This window comes from Crocuta crocuta, unplaced genomic scaffold (genome assembly GCF_008692635.1).
Source record: "Crocuta crocuta isolate KB4526 unplaced genomic scaffold, BGI_CrCroc_1.0 scaffold343, whole genome shotgun sequence".
NCBI lineage: Eukaryota > Metazoa > Chordata > Mammalia > Carnivora > Hyaenidae > Crocuta > Crocuta crocuta.
The window spans coordinates 2,184,819-2,200,272 of NW_027532679.1; the positions used below are offsets into that span (position 1 = coordinate 2,184,819).

A 15,454-nucleotide genomic window follows, 5' to 3' on the forward strand; every position below is an offset into this window, starting at 1 on the left:
GTCTGCATTTCTTGATAGAATGACTCTGATGATGTAAATGACCAGGGTGTTGCTAAATGTTATGGGCAATTTTTTTAAGTGTATGTATTTATTTTGAGAGAAAAAGCAAAAGCAAGCAAAGGGTTGGAGAGAGGGAGAGAACGAGAATCGCAAGCAGGCTTTGCACTGTCAGCTCAGAGCCCGATGTAGGACTGTGGGATCATTACCTGAGCTGAAACCAAGAGTCAAATGCTTAACAGACTGAGCCACCCAGATGCCCCTTCATGAGCATTTTAATTTATCTTCTTACCTCAAAGCACCAATTAACATAGGTAACTCTTTCTTCTTTTTTGAAGTACTTTTTTTCTCTTGACTTTCTGTGTTTCCCCATTCTTGGTCATCTTCCGACCTCACAAGCCGTTATCTTTTCAGTTTCCTTTGGTAGTTTATGCACTTATACCCAAACTTGAACTGTTGGAATCCCTTAAAATTTTGACATTGCCTCTCTTTTTCTATCACTCTCACCATTTCTTGGATTATATCACCCATCCCATTTTCTTAGTTTCCATAGTCATCTGTTCTATATGCCGGTGGTTTAGAACTCTGTCTTGAGTAATATCCAATTGCCTGCATGAACATCTAAATTTGGAAACTCCACAGATACCTTAAATTCAACATAGCCAAAATTAAATTTTTGTTCTTCCCTCAAAGCTTCCCTCGTATCATACTACCAAAGTCTTTCAACTCTACCTCCTCAGTACCTGTCACATTCACCCTTCCCATTTTTTGCACTATGAGTTACTTAGTCTAGGCCACCGTCATTTCTTACCTGGCTACTGAAATAGTCATCTAACTGATTTCCATGCATATGCTCTTGATCCCTTTTACAGCATTTTCTAGAGTGTGGTCAGATCCTGTAACTATTGGAATTATATTTGATTGGAAATAAAAGACAGCCCAACCAGCAGTGGCTTAAACAAGTTAGGGGTTTGTTTTTTATTGTGTAATAATAATTCTGGATGTATGCTGTCCAGGATTTATAGCAGAACAGTCTCATAAAAGGACCAGATTCCTTCAGCTTCTTCCTTTCACACGTTTAGCAACGTGGCTTTTACTCACATGGTCACATAGGGCTACTGGGCCTCAAAGCATTGCTTCTCTATTTCAGAAAGGGAAGAGTAAAGAACAAAAAGCCTTCTTTGATAGGCTTTGTTGTTGTTGTTTTTATTTGGGAACACAATATCTCCCCAGACATTTGTACCTATATCTCGCTGGCCAAGACTATATCACAGAGCCACCTAACACTGCAAAGGGAGTCTGAGTTCAGTAGTTTGTATTTCCAACCTGCATCATAGACAAATGCAAGAGGGGATGCACTATGCTCAAAATGTGGGCAGGCAGCCTATAATATCTGCCACCATAGGATTTACAAAAACATACCTGATCATCTCATTCTCCTGTCTATAGCCTTTCAGTGGCTTCCTTTTCCTATTAAGATGGGAACTTTCAAACTTTCACGTGGACTGAATGCTCCTACATGACCTTGACCCTAGCTGCCTCGGAAATGCTATGGCGATCTTGCTCTTGCCACTCCAGCTACAGTCCTCTCCTTCCTCTTCCTTAAAAGCAGCAAGTCATTTTATGTATTGTGTGTGTATCTATGCTTAAACATTTCTTACACCTTAAGAATCAGGTGTTTGGGGGCACCTGAGTGGCTCAGTCAGTTAAAGCATCTGACTCTTGTTTTCACCTCAGGTCATGATATCATGGTTTGTGAGATGGAGCCCCACGTTGGGCTCCAGCACAGAACCTGCATGGGGTTTTCTCTCTCCCTGTTCCCCTACTACCCCCCCACTTCCACAGGCTCACTCTCTCTCTCTCTAAATAAATAAATAAGCTTAAAAAAAAAAAAAAAGAACCAGTGTTTGTACCCTTGGGAGCTACATTGCCCCCATTGAGAATATATGATTTACGACAATTGTCATTATAAAAATCAGTATCTGTCTAGCCACTATAAAAGTTTATAAGGGCAGGGGTCAGATCTTCACACCCAGTATTGCCTTAGTACAGTGCTGGGGGCAGAGTAGGTAATTGTTAAATGTTGATAGACAATGAATGTTAAAATACTTAGCATGGCTAGAGATTTTATATATTTTTTGAAATTTTTATTAGTGATCTCATAGAGGAAAACCCTGAATCTGTTTCTCCCCTAAAACCATTTATGGAGTAGGCCCTCCATAAATATTTGTTGAATGAATTAATTATCTGTACGTTTTGGTCTAGAGAATTGTCCCTAATTCCTAAAAAGAAAATATTTGGTATGTATCCTGGAAATGACTTGTAATGACTACAAATGTTTTGCATTAGCGGTTTATTAAATGCTACCAGCAGCCAGAAAGACACAATGGGATTAAATTACTTCAAGTGGCTTTATCCACTTACCGTTTCTGTCTGTTGCCCATGTCGGGAAGGTTTTCAGATCTGCCAGCCACCTTCAAAGTGCTTGATCCTGAAATTTGTGGAAACTCTGTAACCTCACTGATTATTCAGTTGGTTTTAAATCCCAAATTAGACATAACCCAGCCCACTTTCTTAAAAAGAACTTTTCACTGCATATTACCATTAAGTGAAAGCCAATAATACATGCTACAAAATAAATAAAAAACCACTGTTTCTGAGGAATTTCCTGGGATCACTGCTCCCATGAAACACTCTTATGGATAACATGATATAGGGGTTGTTATTCAGGAAAATAGGCCTCAAACATTAAGGACTATTTAAATTTTAACATGTAACCATTCTCTACCCTGGACATACAAGGCATAAAACCCTATCTCTTATGTTTAGAAAGCTTTTAAACAATAGGAGATATGTGAAATATGAAACATGTGCTTAGTTAAAATTTTAGAGTAACTAGGAAATTTTCTTGCAAGGAAGACAGTGTTCATTATTCAAGAAATTACTATACTATTCATAGTTTTTTATAAAAAATATTTCCTGCTTGTAAATACTTTGGGAGACTGAAAGTATCTTTGTCACTTTGCCTACACTTTCATAAGAAAAATATAGGATGATTTAGAGCATCTTCTTTTATTAAGTAAAGGCAATTTCAGTTACAATTAAAATATCAAATATGAAAACAGCTATATTCCTTTGGAGATGTATAAGGTCGCCATGGGTGCCACTGGCTTTGAGTATTAATCACCTGGCTGTGACCATTATTTCAGCTCTTCCCCTGGGCCCTCTGGTACCCATCATTCACTCTCTTGTCCAGTACCTCACCAGATCCCATTGGCTTTCCACTTAAATATCTCCTAAACCCATCCACTTTTCTCCACGTGTGCTGCCAGTTCTCTGGTCCAACCTCCCACCATCCTTCACCCTGTCCCACTGCATCTGTCCTTGCCTCCTCAAGTGTCTTTTCCATTATACAGTGTCTCAGTCACCTGCTGCTGCTGTAACAGAATTCTATAGACTGGATGGCTTAATTGATGGGAATTTCTCACTGTTCTGGAGGCTGGGAGACTGAGATCAGGGTGCCAACATGGTGACGTTCCAATGACAATTGGAATTTCAACATAGGACCTTTAGGAGGACACAAACTTGCAGACCCCCCCCACAAACTAGCATGCTCGCTCAGTGATCTTTTAAAAATGCCAGTTTTGGGGGCGCCTGGGTGGCTCAGTTGTTTAAGCATCCTACTTCAGCTCAGGTCATGATCTCACAGTTTGTCAGTTCGAGCCCCACACTGGGCTCTGTGCTGACAGCTCAGAGCTTGGAGCCTCCTTCAGATTTTGTGTCTCCCCCTCTCTCTGCCCCTCCCATGCTCATGCTCTCTCTCTCTCTGTCTCTCAATAATAAATAAAAGCATTAAAAAATTAAAACAAAAACAAAACAAACAAACAAAAAAAGCCAGTTGGATCAAGCCAGATCCCTGCTTAAAACCTTCACCATTACCTACAAGGTTCTGAATTACCCAGGTCAACCCACCTCTCCAGTTTCATCCCATGCTGCTAACTCTTGCAAAAACTAGTCTAGCCACACTGATCTTTATTAACTTCAATTTCCTAACTCTAGTGTCTTTGCACTATCTTTTCTACTGCCACTTCCCCCTCTTAACCAGTTCGTTCCTAATCACTGTACAAATACCAACAAGATTTCACCCTCTCAGGGAGACTCACTTGCCAGACCATCTCATGAACCCAAGTTGTATTTCAGAGACATTTTTAATTTTCCTTTCAAGTCTTTATTACTATTTGTAACTATTATATATTTTTATTTGAAAATAGCATACAGGGGTGCCTGGGTGGCTCAATCAGTTAAGCATCCATCTCTAGATTTCAGCTCAGGTCATGATCTCACAGTTCATGAGATCTCACACTGGAAGTGTGGAGCCTGCTTGGGATTCTCTCTACCCACCCCCTTCGCCTCCCCAGCCAGCACTCTCCCTCTCACTCACTCGCTCACTCTCTCACTCTCTCTCTCTACGTAAATAAATAAATATAAATATATAAACTAATAGCACACTCTACTAGAATACACTATGCTCTCCTGGTCTATGGACTCCATGTCTCTTTGGCTCACTTCTAGACCCTCCTGCTCAAAGCATGTTTATTAAATAAATGGAATGTTGGGTTTATCACACCTACCATCCTCCTTTCCTGGTCCCTTTCCTGGTCCATTGGGTTTATCCAGGTAGGTTATCTGAAGGATTGTAAAACAGCTGGAAACAGCCTTATAAATCATCTAACCTCCACCCCCATTTTGTATGACAAATGGGGAAATAAGACTATAAAACAAATTGCCAACAGTCACATAATAAACTAACTACTAGATGAGCAGCACTAAAAATCAGGTCTTTGACTTGTAGGTTGTCTGATATTTCAGGAAATCGGATCATTCCTTCTCCCATATTTCTTATCACCATTTTTTAGATTGAAATCCTTTCTCTATTTTATAATCTAATATTGGTATAAAATATATCCTTATCAAGTAAAATACGGTGGTTGTTTAGGGTTATCATTCAGATTATATCTACTCAAGCAACATGAATTAGAACACTTAAAAGGTTATGACTTCAAACAATGGTGATTAGATATTTTAACTCTGCATTTTGACTATTTTGGCTCCATAATTTAAGACCAAAGATGAGTTTGAGTCTATGTTCATTAATACAAAAGCATTAATCATAATTGTGCCAATCTTAATGCATGCACATCAAGAAAGAATTTACCAGAGCAAACTCCATTAAGCCAGTTTAACTCCTTAATCAATATTCTAAACAGCACACTTAAACCATTTCTGACCTTTTTGAAAGTTTTCCTTGAAATTACGGTCTGAAAGATCAGTTCTTCATGTACAACAAAGACTGGATTCATCGTCCAATTTTTCTGGCTCCATGTTACTATTCCTAACATCTAGCATAGTATTTCTTCCTTTGCATCTAATGCTTCTCTCAATTTTCCTATAGCACATTTTATAGATGTGAATCTGCTTTCAGGATTTGGTTCACGGCTTTATTTAATATACACACGTTTAGGCACTTTAGTGTTTTTTATTTTTTATAAAATTGAGTTTTCCCAAATTTTTTTGAAGTTTAAAGACTTACAAACTGAACCAGCTTTATGTTTTTGCAGTTAGCTTCATCTATAATAAATTTTTCCATCTACCGTTTTATCTTGTATGAAATTTATTTTCTAGTCAGTAGTTCTGCCAGTTAAATGCAGCTTGAATTGGACAAAAGACTGTTTGCTAATATTTGATTCCTCTTAAACATAGAGAATTTTTAGCTTTTTTTTTTTTTTTTAATTTCAAAGTTGCTCTTTTTTCCCTGGTAGGGAATGGAGGTGGCCCAAGACAATCGTCTGGTTAGATTGTTGCCTGATGAATTTTTTGATTTGAGGGGTAAACAATTTAGCTCTGACACTTCTCATCCCCTCCCTTATTTTACAGTTAAGAAGTCAAGGGTCAGAGAGGTCTTCTGATTTGCATGGGATCACAGAGATAGGACTGGATTTCAGGTCTCTTGACATCCAGGACACTTTGAGGGGAAAGCCTCCCAAGTTGAATATACTTTCCATTGAGGAGAAGCTGGCTTTTTGTTACTATGGTAATGGAGGGCATTCGGGATTTTTTGACAAGTTTACCCCCTACCTGTACTACAAGGAAGAAAAAACCATTGAGCTGATCTTTATGGTGATTCAAAACACTTTAGATAGATCCTGTCACATGCTTTATAAGTTCCTAATTGATTGTGTGGAATTAAGTTATTGGGCAGAGAATCAACTAATGGAAACACATTGATGAAATCATATTTGAGGGACATTAATGGAACTTAAAATAAAACTGAAATGGCTTTATGGATTTTTCACTCAAACTGTTTATGAACATTTATTGCCAGTAAATTATATTGTGTCAAAAGAAGGAATCGGTAGGTATGGCTTTAATAGAAACCTTTTTGAAAGAATAAAACCGAGAATAATTTATTATCTAAGAACAGATAGAGGATGGGAGAATTCACCCTGATGGATGGCTGTCCACTCTGCGGCTTCTGGGAGAGTGAAAAATGGTGTGGGAATCAGAAGCCTGATAGGGGACTTGGAAAGAAATGGTGTTTTTGGAGAGTATTAATATCTCATCTCACTGTGCATGTGAATCTCTTCTAGAAGAGAGGTGATGGGAGATTTAAAATGCAAGTGTTACTTGAAAGTATAAACGTTGGTATTTGTTCAGATCTCATAAAAAGATGAGCAGGTAGAGAAAGATTTAATATGCTGAAAGAGACAGTCTAGAATAGTGATCACAGACATCGGTTCCAGAGCCAAAAGATGAGAGTTCAAGTTCTGACACCCCCTTTTCATTGTGCAACCATAGGAAAGTATCCTGACTTCCCTGAGTGTCAGATTCCACATCCATCACAACAGACATGCATAGTCCAAACCTCACAGGATTATTCTGATTATCAAAGTAAAACAATTTCTATAGTTTCTAGTTCATAGTACATGCTTTAAAAACGTTGTTTTTTAAGAGTCATAGAGGACCTGGACAAGAGGAGGAAAACATGGGAATCATAAATATTTTAGTGCTACAGGCAATATCCTATTGACCATCATCTGCTGATATCTATGTGCCAGAGATCTTATTCAATCTCCCAAGACCCCTAGGAGATAAAGTTACTATTAATATCCCTTCTTTTCAGGGAAGAAAACTGAGTATCATAGAGATTGGGTTTCATGCCCAAGGACACTCAGATAATGAGAAATTGTGGTACATTCCCCTGAGAAGTCATATCTATGAGTCTGTTTTTCCAGTATGGATGGCACATATGGGCCCCTGTGGCAAATGCATCAAAAACAAAATTGGAGGGCACCTGGTTGGATGGTGGGAGCTAAGGGAGCCTTAGTGAGTGTCTTACCCTTTACCTTGATCCCATATCCAGAGCCCGTCAATCACCTACATCCTCTGTGAGAGCCCAGACCACTGGGCCATTTTATGGGTGCCACATTCTCCTGGCATTCCGAAAACTAGGCACTAGGGTATAGTGGCTAAAAGTGGAGCCTGGAATCAGATGCCTGCATATGAATCTCAGCTCCAGCACTCACTAGCTGTGTGACTGTGGGCCCCATGTTTTTTAGCCCCAGTTGTCTCGTAGGATAAGTAGTTGTCTTGGTCTGGGGAAGAAACTACAGGCCTTTGATCTCATTTTATTTTAAAGTGATATTTGTATTTAGCCCAAATAATATTTTTTTATTAACATACCTCTTGTATTTTAAGAGGCACAGTTAAAATAAGTTGGACTTTGGATGTTCGTTAAAAATGTAATGTGATGCATGAGAAGTTTTATGACAGTAAGTTAGTACTCCTATAGAAGTGGGTGGTAGTACCAATTGGAAATAAGTCCAGTAGAAGCCTTGGGAACCTCAAACTGAATTTGTCTGTATTCTGTGTATGACCTTTTTCCTGCTCACATAGAGCCTAAGATCTTATTGAAGAGATAGATGAATATCCGCAAGGCAAATAAAAATCCCAGGTAGTGTGTGTGCTCAGCAGCAAATTAGTGTTACAGTTGTTTTACAAATATTTATTGAGAGCCTCCACTGTGCTGGGCAATTTGGATACAATGGAGAATAAGACACAGTCCTCCAAGACACAAGCAAATGTGAGTGTAGGTCTGGGAAAGCTGCGGACCTAAGCTCAGGTGTGCAAAGGAGACCATGGTCATTCCACAAACATATAGTGAGCACCCATAATCTATTGGATGACTTTATATAACCTTTTTTATTCCCCCTTGGAATTGCTTTAAATGGGTGATGGAGCTAGAGGCCACTGCCTGTGGTATAGTACTTCCTGCTTGAGCTTAGTACAGCCAGATGTTAAGAAGTGGCAAATGAGGTTTTGTCAGTGTATCTGACAAATGGAGAAACAGACACAGCACGAAGTTTGAATAAAACAAAGAATATGGTGCCCGCTTTTGAGGTTCATTTTACATAAGAAAATTGGATTATTCATTCTTGGACAACTGGACTGAATAATTGTGGTGTATATCCTTACATACGCACATAGTTTGCAGAGTCATAAGAAATAAGTATTCCTGGGCTTCAAAAGGCCTTATAAAATGATAGGAGGAAGCATGAGATATTAGTGAAACATAAAGCCTCACAGAATGTTACTACCAGTTCAGGTAAGGAGGGTTGTCTGTGAGCAGTACTAATTGCTCTATGGGTAAGTCAGACAATTAAGGCTGATTTTAAGGGAGGTAATGTTCTTTCTCTTGCAGTTTTCACAGATTTCTTAGTGGAGGAAAGGGAGATATGAGCTGGTACTAAAGAGTCTACACAGTGTATATAGAAACAGAAATGACTATCCTAGCCTTAATCAGGTACATAATTGTTGCTTTTAATCATTAAAAAAAAAAAAAGTTCCAATGGCTAAGAACTAAGCATCTCTAAGAAATGGAAAAGGAAAGGATTTCAAAGGAAACCCCTGTTAACTGCAGTAGTGAAAGATGGGAGTTGCTCAATAACAGGTTTGAGATGGTACTAAGAGGTGGCTAAGGCAATTCTCTTGGGTCACAGGCACTTTAGAGCCACATCCCAATGGGTCACTCATTGTCTCATGATTTCTCCTAGCCTGTTTTACCCACTAGGCACCCTCTACAGTATCTTCGGTATAGGTGCTCCTCAAAAGATCACAAAAATCTTGGAGATGTGAAATGCGTGCTCTGCAAAACAATATTTAATATAGGTGTAACAAAAACCACACTATAGTCTGTAATCCAGCCCATCTTATTCAGTTATCTTGTTAGTCAGGGTTCTTCAGAGAAACAGAGCCCATGTGAATATATATATATAGGAAGAACGTCATTGTAAGAAATTGGTTCGAGTCATTACAGAAGCTAGGAAGTCCCGCCATCTGCTGTCTGTAAGATGGAGACCCAGGAAGGCTGATGGCATAATTCTGAATGAGTCCCAAGGCTGACTAAAGAACCAGTGCAATCAATGGTGTAGTCTTACTTGTATCGAAAAGATTAAATATTTTTCCAGTTGCTACAAAAGTAAAAAAACCAGTTCATCTTCCTAGACTTATCACTGTGCTAAGGTAAACCTGGATTTGTAATATCAGTGGTAATGGAAGAATTCTAGACATGATAGAAATGCAAGAGGATTCTAGAGATTCACACATGCATACACGATACTCTTCTGCCCCTTTTTGTGGCATCAAAGAACTACACCAAAAAAAAAAGTATAAAAATCAACACCTTTACTTCAGAGTACAGGATACTGCCTAGCTAAGTTTAATTGAAAAACTAATATCCAGTGCAATTGTCTGTGATAAACTAAGGTGTAAATGAATTGAAAACACTTTGGGAGCAGACAAATCAGATAATCACCACCTTTATGGCTGGGAAGGTTCAGCTGGTGATGACAAGTTGTAAAGATAAAAGCTTGTAGCAAAGTCAAGAGCTAAATACCTAGATTGGGTTGGGGATCAATGTTAAATAATACTCAAAGCGTGAAAGCACTGAACTTTGAATGATCTCTCACAGTGTTCTGTTTTGTTCAACTTTTCAAGATAATAGTGTAGAACTTTACAGAAAAATGCTTTGCTGAATTTTATTAGGTGAATAGTTTACAGTGTTAGAGTGTTCTCCACCATGCACCCATTGCTGAGATGTTGTACGTGTTCCGTAGTTGTGCCCCACACTGCAATAAGAAGGCTTCAGCTGCTGTTTTTCAAAAACATTTCCAGTTGGGTGACTATTAACAGTTGATGAGACACAAGAGTTAGATCACGCCATTTCTAGGCATCTTTTTTTTTTTTTTTTCTTAATGTTAACTTTGTATTTGCCTCATGGCCTCACTCTGATCTCAGCAAGAACCCTTTCAAAAGAAGCTCCTTGTTTTTTCACAGGCTGTTTGCATGATTTGTTTCAGTGCTCCCCTCTCTCTAAAGATAGAGTGCTAAAGCCAATGGCAAAATGTGTGCTTTGGGTTGTGGGAAGGATTCAGTACATTTAGCTCCACTCATTGTGCTGATCATGCCCCCAGGTGACACGCAAAGTCTCCAACCTCTGTTTGCTTTTTTCTTTTGTTTACAGGAGCGGAGGGCACAGTGTTCCCTAAATCTATAGAGACACCTAATGTCAGGGCAGACCCCTTCAAGGAACTAAGGTAAACTTCCAACTATGCTTTGCATTGATTAGTGGCTATTTCCTTTGTCTGAGCAACTGGCTGATGGTCCAGTTTGAGTATAAGGAATGTAACAGCGTCACAACATGAATATACAAACTGGGAGAGATTAGGAAGGACATGAAGATAAGCTACAGCCAAGGAAAAATTTTCCCTGAGAATTTAAGAGGATTGAGGGTTTGGAGGAAGAGGTTGCCAGCCTTGTAATTAGGAGAGGCAGGATTCATTCATTTGCACTGCTTGTTTCCTGCCATATTTTGTGGGACAAAACACCTAACCAGTTACAGAACTAGTCAGTAATTGGTGCCGATCAGCCCAAAGAGAAGTGGGATCTAAAAGAAACGAGACTCTAATACAGTATAGATTTTTGTTTGTGTGCCACAATCTCCCCATTACTTGGAGTGTTGTGGTACTGAACTACTTTCTGTGGATATTCCCTGTGCTGGTGCTAATCTTCAAATAGCTGTAATTGTGTTGTCTTTAGCAGAAAACGACTGAGATACTGTATACTTACCACCAACAACTGAGGAAACAAAAAAGAACAATAGATACACATACAGATAAATAGACAAACAGAGATAGATATAACCTAAAAACCATTACAGCCACCAAAGGACTATCCCTGGCTCCAAAAATGAAACCCATAAAAATAATATGTTGACGCAAATATAACATTAATTTTTACCATATAGTTTTGATGCAGGCAGGCTGGGACCCAGAGGGGACTCCCACAGGACCGGCCAACACAGTCCTGGGCTTCATGTAGGCTAGAAATCAAATACAATCAGGAGAAAGTGAAAGCATAATTTATTGACTAGCATGAGTGACAGACAGAAAATAGCAGATGAAATGTCTGGGATATTTGGAAAGGAAAGGAGGAATGCTGGAAAAGGGTCTGAGGTATGTGTTCCTCCAGGAATCCAGGGTAGGGGGTGATCAATGGCGAGTATTGGGTGACCAACAGGTATTATTCCATAAGTCACTGAAGGTAGGGGGTGTTGATGCCAGTGTAGGCCGAGGTTTGTTGGACGATAATATCCTGGAACATGTTTGGGTTGTGGCTCTTCTTAGATATTATCAGCTGTTGGACCTAGAACAAAACTCAAAGAAAGATTAGCTTTCTTGCTTCTACCGGAAGTGGGAACATAGCTCCTTTGGCTTATTCAGAAATGGGGCCTAGAAGAAAAAATAGCAGAGATGGAGCTTTTCTAAAATGGAGTCTCTTCCACTTCCCTATCTCACTTACAGCCATGAGGAATTCAGTGAATGCTGGCTTTCTTCATGTCTTGTAGTTCTTATAACATAAGTCATCATAAATAATATTGAATGTTTCATGGTAGACATCAAACATAAGCAAATGTGTTTGTATTACACAAGCCATATCTACTCTTTCAAAATGCAGCCCTGAGATCTCTGTCTTGCTAAAACAGCAACAGCCATGTTGGAGTTTGTATTTCCCTAAACAGAAACACATTCTCAGTAAGTGGGGAATATATCTCCTCATTACAGAATGCCTAGCATTCATGCAAAGCTTGTAAGGCTTTATGACTATAGGGAGATAAATTGGGCCAAAGGAAGAAGATAATTGGTGAAGAAAGAGAACATTTTCTTCACTAAATCCCATATACCTTGGGCTGTATTTTTAACCTTACATGCTACATTGCAAGACTTTATTTTCTCCTAGAATAGTCGCTTCCATCCCAGGGCTTCTACCTTCCAGAAGTTACCTGTCATCTAGATCCGTTGTTTCATCTTAGGCACTAAAGCTGGAATCTTTTCAGCAAATCCACCCAAGGAAACCTATGTTTTAGGACTCTGAGAGCACCCTCATTCTCTGAGAGTGCAGTGAATCCTCATGTTTATGATGTAAGAGCTCTTTTGAGACAAGCTACTGTGTGGCCTGTTTCCCTTTTCACAGACCTCTTTAGGAGCAGGATTCTTTTTAACACAACTAGTCAGTAATTAGTGCTGATCAGTCCAAAGAAAGGTGCTACCTAGAAGAAGCTGGTCTCTAAATATAATCCACTATTTCCTCCCCTCCCCATGGCACAAGTGTTCCATTACCTGGAAGGCATGGAAAATATGCGAGTCAAGAATTTAGGCTAACTTTGCTTTATTTTTTAAATTTTTTTTGAAAATCCATTTCTGTTTTTTTTCTTTCATAGTTTATTGTCAAGTTGGTTTCCATATAACCCCCAGTGCAGGCTAACTTTGCTTTAAATAGAAAATAAACCTGTGATTGAACACAAACCCAGCCTACATCAAACAGATAAAAAGCCAGTTCTCCAAGCATCAGCCCACTTTAGAGATCCATACTCTGAAAATTTTAGAGCACAGCCATTGCTCATATAGTGCAGTACACTATGGTCCGCTGTTGACACCTGTGGAAAACCCTGGGAACTTGCTTTAAAAAAAATAATCTCCAGAATTTACAAGTGAATCTCCTGAGTCTGAGTGCCACAAAATAAGGACTTTGCTGGTTGCTTCATTTCCATTGTTTGTTTTAAAGTTGGTAGGCATATTCTGCAGAAACCAGAAATAAAATTTTCTTGTAAGACACATGAAAAGGCTTTCATGTGTCATTCTACAACTGGAATGTAGAATGTTTGCCCCTCTTCAAATTGTGTTGATGGTTGATAGCCTGAATACAGTCAGGGCTTAGAATGTATTAATTGGACTCTTCATCCTTACAGTTTTTTTTTTTATTTTAATGGTGCTTTGTAGGAGAATCTGAACAATTGAAAGATAATGAAATATAGCTGATAAATTAGCCCAGACCTTTGGGCTAATGGATCTGTGGATGTTTCACCTTTCTCATCTGATGGTACCACATTTTACTCTGTGCTATTAAACAGTATTGACCTTGGATATTGAGTAAATAGGTAATGACTTGATGACAAAGTTTTCAGGCCTCTGGCTTTACAGTTGGATCAGGTTTACTGATCCAGCACATTTGTGCTGGGATGTCTTCTCATCTTAGGAAAGTAGAATGATTTAAGGGAGATCCCTGGATCTGTGCCAGCAGGTAGCACTGGTGAACTGAGTGAACTGTTCAGGTGAGGCAGAAGTGGTCCACTACTCAGGAGCAGCACAACTGAGGGGAAGAATATGGAGGTAGGGGTCAGTTACCTACAGCAAACACACTATATAGACTTGGGCTAATCCTGGAGCCCTCATATCTGTAAAAAGCCAGGTCCCTTCAGGCTCCAAACAACTAATCCCTTTATATTATTTTACTTTTTTATTATAAAATAATTTTAGATTAACAGAACAGTTGCAGGGCACCTGAGTGGCTCAGTTGCTAAGCATTGGACTCTTGATTGTGGCTCAGATCATCATCCTGCGGTTTGTGGGATGGAGCCCCATGTCACATTCTCTCTCTCTTCTCTCTTCTCTCTTTTCTCTCTTCTCTTCTCTTCTCTTCTCTTCTTTCACTCTCTCTCTCTCTTTCTCTGACTAAATCCATGTCCTTCATTTACCCTAAATATCAAACATGGAAAAAAAGCATTTATTTTAGAGACCTCCTCTGTTGAGATAACTTGTTTCTTCCAATGTCAGTTTGGATTTTGAAGGGGTTTTTTTGTTTGTTCTTTCATTGTTTTTTTTTTTGTTATTGTTGTTTGTTTGCTTGCTTGTTAATGAGAAGCAGATGTTAGGCCTCTAGCACATCTTTCTAGAAGATCTCAATCCTCTGCCTAAAGAGTGGTCACTCCTCTCTGCTAGAGTTTCGGTTCACTGCTTTCCTTCTCAGAGTTACTATACTTACTGTATTCACATTGTTTACTTAATATGTTTGTAAATAATCCAGAGTTGAGTTGAAAAATCACGAAAGAGGGTTGCTTCTCTCCTGACAAATAATGAGTGTTAACAAAGGTCTAAGCCCAGTATCCAATTTGGGTGGTTTGTTGACCTTGCCCCTGCAGGACAATTCTGAAATAATGACATGTTGCTCTAGATTCAAGACTCCACTGAAAAAACAATCTACCAAGCATTATGCCTGTCTCTTGAAATAAGAAAACCTAACTTGAAATAGGAACTGGATTTTAATACATTCATGATCTGAAATTCACAATCTGATTACATTAAATGTTCACTTGTTCATTTTTTTTTTCCTGGTGTCTGTATATAAAGACAATTGGAAAATTCCCTGATCTCAAGCTGTGCATGATCTGAGACAGGAAATAGGCCATTTAGTTTTGCATATGTATTTTCTGTAAGAACAGAAGCTACCTTTGAATGCCTACCTTGTTCTAAGGATTCTTTTTTCAACTGTGAAGCTCTCTGTAAGATTCTGATCCTAAAGGAACGGGAAACAGGCTGTGAGATCTTATTTCCCAGACGTATGCCAGGGCAAATGTAAAAAATGGGAGAAGGTTACCTAGACCACTGAACACATAGAGGCAATTCTGTTCCTCTAGATATCACTAAAAGCTTGGAAGGAGCCACAAAACACCAAGAAACCAAAAGATCTTTACAAAAGAATTTTTCATCAACTAATGTGCAGACGTGCTATTACTCTACATGCAGTTATGATAAGGGTGGTGACCTGATTTCCATTTCATCATAAATCAGTAACTATTTGCCAGGTTTTTAGAATTTTTTTGACACTTACTAGGAGTCAAGGCATGTGCTAAATATCTGGGGTATAGAGATAAATGACCACTCAAGTAGTTTATAGTTAAGGGGAATAAGATAGATATGCAACCCAAATACAAGGTAATATGATAAGTGATAGAATAGATGTATGAACAAAGTCAGAGGACACATGGAGGAATGACACACAGAGA

General features: G+C 38.9%; 1 protein-coding gene across 1 annotated transcript in view; it reads left to right on the forward strand.

Annotated features, from left to right (window-relative positions):
• SGCD (sarcoglycan delta) overlaps positions 1–15,454 on the forward strand; it is a 375,126-nt gene that overhangs the window by 269,903 nt on the left and 89,769 nt on the right. The window contains exon 6 of the mRNA XM_077780729.1: positions 10,577–10,649. Coding sequence (XP_077636855.1) covers positions 10,577–10,649 — 73 coding nt within the window. The remainder of the gene's footprint in view (positions 1–10,576; positions 10,650–15,454) is intronic.